The 12,146-nt window shown below is 36.5% G+C and overlaps 1 protein-coding gene across 2 annotated transcripts in view; it reads right to left on the reverse strand.

Annotated features, from left to right (window-relative positions):
- Positions 1-12,146, reverse strand: part of LOC111059326 (mediator of RNA polymerase II transcription subunit 31) — a 53,429-nt gene that overhangs the window by 26,846 nt on the left and 14,437 nt on the right. For both annotated transcript variants that reach the window (XM_039419951.1, XM_039419950.1), the window contains one exon: positions 522-618. In XM_039419951.1, coding sequence (XP_039275885.1) covers positions 522-618 — 97 coding nt within the window. The remainder of the gene's footprint in view (positions 1-521; positions 619-12,146) is intronic.

Consider the following 12,146-nt stretch of genomic DNA (forward strand, 5'->3'; position numbering starts at 1 on the left):
AGTGAGACCTAAGTAAAACTCAGAAATGAGTTTTATCGGTTTCACGTCAAATGTGAAGAGAGAATTCAGCCTTATTTCAAACTAAGTTATTCAGAGTAATAATTATTACATTAATTCTATGTTCATAAGAGTTAATTGGATGTTTTTATTAATTGAATTTCAGTTTTCTAGTTAAGGCAGTGACTATTGTAATTGAATACTAAATTACATACCGTCTCCTGCAGATCCTGGAGTGGAGTTTACCTTGGCCCAAGTATTACTACCGTACCTTCCTACCAAGGGGGTTCACAAAGTTTATCTGTTTGATCTGTCTAAATCTGAGTTCAGGCTGAATTTCTGAGTCAATCAATTTGATAATAAGTACTTACTAGAACAAAAACAACATTTTAGATTTTTAGATCCGTATTTGGAAAACGATAAAACCAATTTGGGAACCTATAAAAAAACAGCTACTAGTATTTTTAAGATTGGTCCCTGATAATGGTTCCTTGACTAAGGAAGTTTGGGTCTTATTAACTTACTTGAGATATCGAGCATATTCGGCATCCTTCCAATACAGTAGATACTTGAGATAGTTGATGAAATTTGCATCCTTGAAGTAACCTCTCTGAGCTAAATCTGAAAAAGAAGTAATACAAAGAATTAAGAAAGTAAGTAATAAAGTGTAAGTAATTTTCTATCCATGGAGTTAAAAATTTAAAAAATTAGAAATTTAGAGTAACTTATTTATCCAGTATCCCTGTGGTCCCCACAAACCTTTCATGTGTTCATGTGAGTGTCCCATACCTGTTTCACCAAGCTTGGTCGAGACATTATGAACATGACCAAGCCGGGTATAATTTACAATTGCGCACCGGAAGTATCTATAGCAACGCCATAGAAATTATATGTTGTATCTGACGTGACCATGTTCAAATGTCTTGACCGAGCTTGGTTGAACCGGACATAATTGTCGTTATGAAATGAAAATACTCTTTATTAGGCGGAGTTGGGTCAAATCCGACTAGAAACGACTTATTAGTCGTTTTCGACTAATCTAGTGTGCACCAAGTCTGCCTCACTGCTAGATGTCGTGAGGTCGGGGCAGGGGAGTGGGTTCTTTTCCCCAAGAACGGTAAAGACTGGAGTACCCCAAGGCTCAGTTTTGGGGCCATTTTTATTTGTTGTATTTGTGAATGATTATAGTTGTAACATCCCATGTCATTCAGTACTTTACGCCGATGACACAACAATCCTGAACTCTGGAACCAATCTAGGGAATCTAACTCGTGACCTAAAGCTATCATCTGAAGCATCGAAAGCATGGTACACCTCTAATGGCGTATCACTTAATGAGACTAAAACGGAGGAAATATTGTTTTCATTAAAGAGCAGTCTGAATACTGAATTACAAAATTACACACAACAGTTAAATTACTTGGTATAGTGCTGGACAGTAAACTGTATTGGGATGAGCACGTTGAATTTCTTTGTAAAAAACTGGCTAGTCACATTTCTTTCAAGAAAACTGAAACCTTTAGTTACCACTGACATTCTGCTAATGACATATTATGGTCTGTTTCATTTACATTTGAATTATGGCCTCTGATTATGGGGGAACAGCGCCACTACAAATAGGCTAAAGTGTTTTTATGGCAGAAGAAGGCTCTGTGATGCATAGGGGGATTGAAATTCAACGAATTGTGCAGATAAACTTTTAAACGTTTGGGCATCATGACCCTGGCTAACATGTACATTTTCAGCAATGCGGTTCTTATAAAAGAAAATGAAAAATACTTTATTAAACAATCTGAATCTCCTGAACATCATACCAGGAAAAAGTTCGATTTGGTAAAGCCCACCATAAGACTGCACAAATCCTACAAGAGCCATAAATATCAACAGTTCGTACAGTTCAATAAACTGCCCTCAGTAATCAGACACCTTCCAAAAGATATGTTCAAGAAAAAAGTGAAGGAGCTACTAAAAACTAGGGTGTTCTATACATTAGAGGAATACCTCAGCAGCGAATTTGTTAGCACATAATGAATAAATTGTAAAGTAGTCTTGATATGGCAAAGTTTTTCCATGTTATCTCATGCTGTTTTATGTTATCTGACATTGTTTTATATTGTACCGTAGCCTATATGAGTTACTTCATCTATGTAAATGTCTATCACTTTCCTTTGTACCTGACCGACGTGACAAGATCCATGTATATGATATATATTTGTTGATCAATAAAATTTATTCTATTCCGAGCCTGTTCACGGTTTTAACGTCGCTTCCTATCAAGGTCTATAGAAAGAGGAATTTTAATTAGGGGTGTTGGTATCTTATTACTCTGCAAGTTGCTTGGTTGAAATGTATGTTTTTGAGCGCTCTTATCTTTATCTGAACACGGCGTTTTGCAATTTAGGTACGGGGTAGCGGCAAAAGTAGCCAGTGCTTATCAGGAACGCAATTGACAAAACGCTTCGTGACACCAGTTACAGATAATAATTGAATCTCCAGAGCTGGGTCACCTAAGTTGTTGAAAAAAGAGAAACAACATTCTGCAGTTACATTGCAATATTCTCTCCAATTGAACACAATATCCCCTTAATCTAGTTCTAGAACTCTTAAGAGAACTCTTGAGTGATCTCAATGAGACAGAAGCTGAGAGGAACTCCTGTCACTATCAAGGAAGACCTCACGCGTCAGAGGTACGAGTTTTGCAGGGAGGTGGCTGAGAGGGTTGGCTGGAAGAATGTGTGGACAATAGATGGACGAATGCTCTGGAGGGAAGGTGGAGGGAGTGTAAGTGCTTCATTAATTCAATCACAACTATTGACTTACAAATTGTTGTATTGTTATGTAAACGGTAGTGAGAAACGAAATAAATGAAATAGACTAAACTCTAACCAATATCTTGGCTTGTAAGAAGAATTGAACATTGATCAATTAAAATGTAAGACTATATTTTTTTTGAAATTTCCAATTGGTTTCGTAGATTTTATTGTTTTGTTTTTTCTTCATATTATTTTTGTTTTATCACCATTATTAAAGCTCTTGTTTCGCCTATTATGATTTTAATAATTATGAATATGCATATTTACGTAGCCTTTATTATTTTGTATTAGAATTATTGATTAGAATAATTTTTGAATAATGAGACTGTGTGTTGAAAGGATTCACAATTTATTGATGACACAAGATAAGTGTCGATAAAATTTTAAATGAATCTGAAAATGAATCTTAAATGAAATTCAAAACAGGATTGGTGAATGTGGATAGGCCTACCTATCTTTGATGTACTGTAGCAGCTCTTACTTATTTTTTTTGTGATAACTATTTTTGCAAAAAACCTATATTATTGCACATTTAGATAAGCGGGAACCAGTGTTGAATTTCATGCTATAATCTTATCTTTAAATTCATTATCTTTTTTCCGAGGAGGCTTCTTACAGCTTTTAAATTGCCTTAAGTGACATTATCTGAGCTTGATTCTTATTTTATTTTATTTATTATTTTTTGAAACATCAACTTATTCCATCTTCCTCTTTTGAAACATGATTTCCCATCTACATTTTTCCCCTTAACTTTTCATTTTATTCAAATCCTATCAATCAATTCTTTCCCTCTATCAGCATTTTAATTACGATTGTCGTTACTGTTTTTTGTGAATATTTTATATGTAATTTATTCTTTCCAATTCATTAGTCTACCAATTACTATAATAATTAGTTTTATTTGTAGAGCATCTCACTAACACAGTTATAAATAATATGGATTTGACAGATATTAGAAGTAAATTGAATGAGCATGCTGCTTCTTTAAAACTGTGTCATATTAATGCTGAGTCCCTTCCCGGACATCTTGATGATTTCAAAGAAATATTTTCATCTCTTAGCTTCGATGTTATAGGAGCGAGTGAGTCTTGGTTAAAACCTTTATTACAAGATAGTTTATTTGACATGAATGGCTTCTCTCTGTTTCGAAATGATCGGATTGGCTTGACCAGAGGTGGGTGGCAGTTTACGTTCGTTCATCTCTCAGGCCTAGATTAATCAAGTTATCACCACAACCTTATTCAAGATCGCCGGAGTTCCTGTTTGTTGAGTTGAGTCAACTGGTACAATCAAGGTTGTCGTTTGTATTGTATATTGTCCTCCAAACGCAGGACGACTGTCTCTTCTGGAAGAAGCTCTTCTAGAGCAAATTTACATATATCAACACATTATTCTACTTGGTGACCTAAATTCTGATTTGTTGAAAAATAATTTTGAAAAGAGACAGCTTGTTACGATGGTGAGCTCTATGGGTTTGAATTTTATAAACAGTACAATGCCGACTTACCATCTACCAAACTCACACATTTTGTTAGACTTAGCAATTGTCAGTGATATTGAGTATGTTTCATTTTTTAGTCAGACACCTGCACCTTCTTTCTCTCACCATGATCTTATTTATTTAATTTATAATTTGGAATCATCACAGTCCAATTCAACTTTTACATGCAGGAACTTCAATAAAAACACAGTCCTGGATGAGGCTATTAATCTCCCATGGCGTGTGTTAATATACCCATATACTCGGTCGTATGTTAATGAGAAGAATTAATGAGATCCTTCTAAAAGAATCGACAATTATTTGTTGAAACACCGCCGATTTATGAAGTTACATCACATTATTATATTATTGTTATTCTAATTTCATTCTATATTTATTCTCATTGATTAATTATTTATACTTTGTGAAATTCGTTGAATGACTAACATTATCGTCATTTAATGTAAATTAGTGTATAAGCCAGTAAATATTGTAATATACATAAAAAAAGAAATCTAATCTAATAGCATCATATCGGTATGATTAACGATTTGAATGAAAAGGTTGTGGTTTATAATCAAATGGTTACTGATATATTTTATAGACATGCTTCCATGTTGTCACAAAGTAGAATTGTGACGGGAAAATATCGCTAAATAATAAATAATATTATTGAAAGACGCTCAGCTATCAGCAAAGCTGGCTGAACGCAGAGATAAAGAGGGTACCGATGGCACACCATCTTCCGCGCATCGAGACAATTCTCACCGCCTCTGGCGGCGGCACATCTCCATCCCCTCCACTTTGGGAGAGTATTTGAACACCGGACAAACCCAGACCAGAGCATTCCGCTCCCAACCTTCCTGCTCCTTGTACAGCGGCCAGTTGGCTGCCGTACGTTCCTGTCCTCCTCTCCTGGTACAGCGGCCCGTTGGCTGCCGTCCCTTTCCACCTATCCTTCCAGGGCACAGCGGCCCGTCGGCTGCCATCCCTTTTCACCTATCCTTCCAGGCACAGCGGCCCGTTGGCTGCCATCCCTATCCATCCATCCTCCCAGGGCACAGCGGCCCGTTGGCTGCCGTCCCTTTCCGCCTATCCTCCCAGGGCACAGCGGCCCGTTGGCTGCCGTCCCTTTCCTCTCATCCTCCCAGGGCACAGCGGCCCCTTGGCTGCCGTCCCTTTCCATCCATCCTCCCAGGGCACAGCGGCCCGTTGGCTGCCGTCCCTTTCCTCTCATCCTCTCCGGGCACAGCGGCCCGTTGGCTGCCGTCCCTCACGTCTATCCTTCCTCTTCCTACTATACTGGAGCGGAACCGAGGCCGTAAGGCCAATACAAAATTACCTCGAAGTGGTGTTATCAGAGTAGAGAGCGACCTTCACGCCGTCAGAAGCACCAGGAGGTGCTGTCCACACCAGCTAAGGTACAAAGAAGGAAGAAGAGGAACTTCGACTTGCCTCCTTTCCCCGCCCACATTACGACTGAGCTACGTCGTCCAGGAGCAACACCTGGGTATCAATCACCTATCTCTGACAGGGTGTACGTGATAGATTGGTGCCCACACGTGGGGCACGAGGCAACGAAGTAAGAATCATGAGTGAACAGGGCGAGGCTGATTCAGATGCTCAACACCAGGAGCTGACAGAGGATCAGTCGGTTGAGGACGTAAACCCCGAGGTGATAGCTGACCCCAGAGTTTCCTGGATCTATAAATTGAAAAAGGAAGAAGCATTTAATCTTCTACAAGATTGGGGCATAGTGTCATCTGGAACACTTGCTGAGCTGAGAAGGTTGTTAGTAGAACAACATAAGAAGATGGCTGTACGTTATCCCAGCCCAAGACCTGGCATAATGAGCGGAAGCAGTGGGGAAACTGGACACTCAGTGACAGGTACTCATGCAGTTGGAACCAACATTCACACAAACCCCCTCATGGACTAAGCGGTGGTATGTGACAAAGTAAGAAGCTGGAGACTGTCATTTGACGGCCAATCAGATGCTCCCAACTTCTTAGAAAGGCTAGACAAGCTACAACAGGCCTATGGGCTTACTGGCAGCCAACTACTAGTCACACTTTTTCAAATTCAAATTCAAATTAATTCATTCAAGTAAGTCACAATACATTCTGGTCTATACACGAATCTACAATAAATTACAGTACAACAGCTAATTATGCAAAAAATTTCCCAAATTATGAAAACTTATTAATTACAATGAAGATTGAATGGAACATTAGAATATTGACAATATAGTATTGTAATGTAACTACATAAATAAGCATGAATATGCCCCACTATAAATTATATGTGTTGGGATATAAGTAGTAGTTGCTTATTGCGTGTTATAATTACTATTTACAAACTATTTAACCCCACTATAAATTATATGTGTTGGGATATAAGTAGTAGTTGCTTATTGCGTGTTATAATTACTATTTACAAACTTCATTCACTGATATAGGATTAAAGTTTTTTATAATAAAATTAGTAAAAATTTATAATACAAACAAAATTATGAAATTAGTAGATAAATATTAACATTCTACTGAGGATAATTATAAGAAAGGTTATTTTAGAAAAATGAAAAAAAGTAAAGAGAAGAATAAAGAATAAATAGTTTCAATATTTACAGTCTAACTAAATTTTCACAATTTTCCACCCCAATATCAACTAACCAGGAAAATAAACTTTTCTTGAACCTGTGTCTATTGAATTCTGCCCTAATGTAACTTGGTATTGAATTGTAAATTTTTGGTCCCAAATATATGTAGTATCTTTGCCCAAATGTAGTGTTCATCCTTGGTACTATTGAATGCGTGTTTCTCTGCCTTGTTTGATGGTTATGATCTGCCAGTCTTATGTGTTCCTTGTTTCTCCTCATTCGCGTGATGATAGCCTGGATGTAGAGTTGTCTTACACTCAGTACTTTACTGTCCTTGAAAAGAATGTTCGTGGGGAATTGATTCTCCTTGAAGCCTATTATTTTTAGTATTCGTTTTTGAAGTTTATAGAGAGGTTCAACATGTATAAAATTCGTAGCTCCCCAGATAATTATAACGTATCTTAAAATTGATTGCACTAAAGAAAAATAAACAGTTTTTAATGTCTCATAGTTGAGGATTTTATGGAGTTGATAGAATTTGTAGAGAAGCTTCCTGATCCGGGTAATTGATAGATAAATGTGCTTGTCCCATTTGAATTTGTTGTCCACTATTGTTCCTAAATATTTTATTTCATTGACTTGTTGAACTGAAGGGCAATCACACAGGTTGTTGGTGCTTCCACAGTGATGCAGGATTATTGAAGAATCCGGTGGTCTCGTCCGTTCTGTCAGAGAAAAGGCTAAACATTTCGTTTTTGTTGCATTTACTGTAAGCAAATTTTCTCTTAACCATTTATCGACTTTCATCAATTCTTCCTGTGCCAGATTAAAAACTTCCTCCCAGGTGTTTCCTTCGAATAGTATACACGTATCATCAGCAAAAGCTATTACTCTTCCTCTTATCTTAATTGAACATAGCTCATTTGCATATGCCAAAATACAGAATTGGCCCAAGAACTGTTCCTTGGGGAATCCCAAACTTCATCGTTTCCTCTGAACTGAGATGTTCTTCAACTTTGACTTTTTGATGCCAGTCACAGAGGTATGATTTAAACCATGCTAGAGGAACTCCTCTAATTCCCATGGCTTCTAATTTCGTCAGCAGCAAACTGTGATTAACAGTGTCAAAAGCTTTTGCTAGGTCCAGGAACACTGCTGCACATTTTTTGTTATTTTCTAGCTTATCTGTGACAAAATTTGACAATTCTAATACCGCATCTTCTGTACTCCTCCCCTCACGAAAGCCAAATTGATTCCTAGATAGTAAGTTGTTTTTTTCCATGTAATTCACAAGACGTTTCTTTACCAGTTTTTCCAAAATCTTAGAAATATTGCTTATAAGTGAAATAGGCCTGTAATTGGTGGCATTTGTTCTGTCGCCTCCTTTATGTAATGGTCTAACACATGTTTCTTTCATAGCTTTTGGAAAAATTCCTTTTGACAGACTTAAATTAAATATGTGAATTAATGGTTTTACAATTACATTTTTTATCGACTTCAATGTTCTATTATTGATTCCATCAAGTCCTGGAGCACTGTCATTTCGCAAACTACTAATAGCTTCAAGAAGCTCATCTTCAGTTACTGGGTGAAAGTAGATGGAGTGTAGAGTTCTTGTAACAGGTTTATATTGGGATATGATTTGGTCTAGTGGTTTTCTCAAGGAATCTATTATTGTCTCTGCCATTTCTCCACCTACATTTGTGAAAAAGTTATTCATTTGGTTGAGCACAGTTTCTGGATTTTCCTTTAGATTGAAAATCCTATCATCTATTTTAATAGCATTCAATTTCATTTTTGTTTTTGATTTAGCGTCAGTAGCATCTTTGATTACTTTCCACATTTTTTTATTATCCTTTCCAGCTTCATACAATTTCTCTCTATAGTATTGGTCCTTTGTTTCATGAATTAAAGCTGTGAGTGTATTCCTATACCGACGATAGAAGTTGGTTAAGTTAATGTTGTTTGTGTCTTCTTTTCTTCTTTTGTTGAGAAGATTTCTGGTTCTTATTGCTGCTGCTACTATACCTCTGGTGATCCATTGTTTGATGGGTTTGTACTTCTTCTGCTGCTGATGCTGCTTGATTTTATTTTGTATATGTTGTCTCAGAGTTGATAAGAAGGTGTCATAAGATGTATCTGGATTATTATCTTCTAAAACATGAATCCACTCCTCATTCAGTAGTTCATTCTTCAAGCTATTAATGTCTATTTTCTCGTTTATTTCATGTGTTCCAAGTTCTCCATTTGTTATTGGAGGTCTGACGGATAACAGGACCTCATTTTTCGTACCAATGTCCTGGTAGTAGCTGGAAAGGATGTAGCAGACGTCTATTGGACACCTTCTAGTTACTGTTTTATGGATTCTCTTCTCACAGAGAGATGAAATGTGTGACCATTCAGATGTTAATTTACTTCTCTCTATATAAGGTATTTGGTTTGAATCTCCTAGCAGAATAATCTCAGAAGCACCAGCGAGAGATGAGACAAATCCCACGAAACCTGCATGCATTAATACTGCTTCATCTATGAATACACGTTTGTACTGCTTTCTTGATCCGTTTATTATAAAAGATGAAACTGTTCTATAATCCTGTTTAATTATTCTTTCATATTTATTTTTGTGAATTCTATTCACCACTTGCCTAATTTCATTTATTCCAGCTCTTGTCTGACACAAGATGAGATCTTTACCTGGTGTATGTTGTTGAAGGATAAAGTGAGTTTTACCACACCCTGAAACTCCATCCATCCAAGTTATTTTTGGCATCTTACAATTTGTGATGTCAACTTTTAGAATATTCTTCAGTAGCTCAGCATTCAGCATGATTTGGGTGTCTCTACTGACTAGAATATACTTTTCCTTAGTTAAGAATGACTTTGTTGTTTCATTGTAGGGTACGTATTTTCCTTCATTTTCAAAACAGAAGCCCATTCAATATGTAGTGGATGTCGGCCACAGGAAAGTCTTAAGTTTATTGTCGTAGATGTTCATCTCGTTTCACCTTATCTCTTGTATACATGCTGCTGAAGAAGAGATATTACTACTCAGTGATGATAGTACTCCCCTATATAAATCCGCATTCAGAACATCATACTGTTGAATGAAGTTCCTGAGTTCTATAATACTGTTCAAATAAGCATAGAGAATAGAATCATACGGTAGGTATTCTTTTGGACAATCTTCAGAGCCATCGTTTTCATGTGGTATATCCAAAAAATTAGATTGTTTATTCCTCATTAATAGAATACATAATTCAGGTTTTTAGTTTTAATTACTAAACTTAAAATGTCCAAGCATGTAAATTCGGAGTCAATATCAAAATAATCTATTCCAATCGTAATGTTGTATTTATTTATCGATGCATATTCGTCTTTTACCAGTAAGAGGTCACAGATACCTAATTGAGCCTCATTGTTTTTATTTTGCGCTAATATCAATGTCAATGAATTTTTAACAAGATGAAAACGAATTGAGCTATTATTTACGTTTCGTAAATAAACAGTAGGTAAGCTATTGTATTCATCTTGACTCAGCGTTTTCTTCTTGATTGAATGTGCAAGGCCTTCTGAAATACGTAAACTATTTTTATTCCAGCGAGCTAATGATAAATTAAAATCTGTATATTCACCAAAGCTGAAAATCAAAGACGTCCTACTTTTCGCTGACTGTTTTATTAATTCTGTTTTTTTAATAGATGATAGGAAATCTTGAATATCTATTCTTATATTTCATGCTGTAATCTTTTTAAGCACCATAATTTGTTCAATCAATTGACTGTTGCAATGCTTTCACATAGCTGGGACACTTTAGATAGTTTACTTTGTGGTCTGAGGGTTTATCAGCTCTTTTGCAGTTAAAACATACTGGAGGTTTATCGATTGAAGGGCAGGTTTTGATGTTGTGTCCTGTGATGGAGCAATGACCACAGATGTCTTCTTCTTTTTACAATGCTTTGTGATGTGCCCATAGACTTGACATTTATAGCACCTTTGCACTGCATGGTAATCATTAACTCTACATGACGTCATATCTATAAATATTTTTTTCTTATTGATTATTGCTTTCCTAATTTCGGGTTCACATTCTACTACCCAATGCATGGAATCCTTGTTTTTCGGCCCTAATTTGAATGATGGCTTGCAACCTTCTTCAAATTTTTGTTTTTCTATCCCTGAATTGACAAAATTTTTGTTATATATTTCTTCAGTTACCTCTTTGTTAGTGAGATCAGATGGAACATCATAAACAATTATCCTGGTTTTTTTATTTTGGGGCTCAGTTATCTTGATTTGATCATTATTTACAGCTTTATTCTTCAATAATTTCTTTTTGGCCTCTAGAGAATCCAGAACAATGAGTAAACCTCCTCCTCTAACGGGTACTGTCTTTTTTATTTTAATGTTATCCTTTCTCACGATGTTGGTTTTCAGTGTTCCTTTTATTTTTTCACTGTCTTGTTTCTCATTACCGGTGGAATTTGCGGGTTTAATTAAGACTACCTGTTCTTTTGGAAGAATTTTCCTGACTTGATTATTGGACTGGGGATCGCTTGAAGTAGCTTTTTTCGGTAGTTGTATCATGTCTGCGTAAGTAATAGGCCTGTCTTTATTTTTAATTTCCTGAACAGATTTGCTTATGTCCTGTAATGAGTTGTGAATTTTCGGATGCCCTAAAGAATCACTTATTTGGCTAATAGTAACTGCTCTCGTTTCTACTTTCACGATTACCAATGCTAATTTCTGAACTAATTCTAAGAAATTATCATATTCGGCTCTGGAAACCTTGTTTTTTTTTAAATTCTGACGAAGCCCATTCCTTGAATTCCGAAGAGATACTCTTCATGTTCATTATGTCTGTGTTGAATTCACTCAGCAATAATTGTTCAACAGTTTCCATTTTACCTGGTTGTTCTCGTACTTTGAGTCCTTGGTTTCCTGGAAAGTTATCCTCTTCTTCCTCCTCCTCGAATTGCGGGATCAGTCCATCCGGTAGTTTGGTTGGTGACCTCATCTATCTGACGACGATGACGTATGAAGATAGCTGCTGTATGGTTATGTTCCAGTGACCCACTTATTGATGAAAGATGATTGTTTTGAAAACTATCACTATGGTGAAACTAAACTACTAAGATGTTTACTCTACGAGCGCTACTGTAAGACTGCGCTACCTGAATTACTAGTTGGTAAAGCTACCCTATGGATGCATAATCGTCGTGATCAGTGGAGATCATGGGACAATTTTGTGACAGATTTC

Source organism: Nilaparvata lugens, chromosome 2, assembly GCF_014356525.2.
Source record: "Nilaparvata lugens isolate BPH chromosome 2, ASM1435652v1, whole genome shotgun sequence".
NCBI classification, from domain to species: domain Eukaryota; kingdom Metazoa; phylum Arthropoda; class Insecta; order Hemiptera; family Delphacidae; genus Nilaparvata; species Nilaparvata lugens.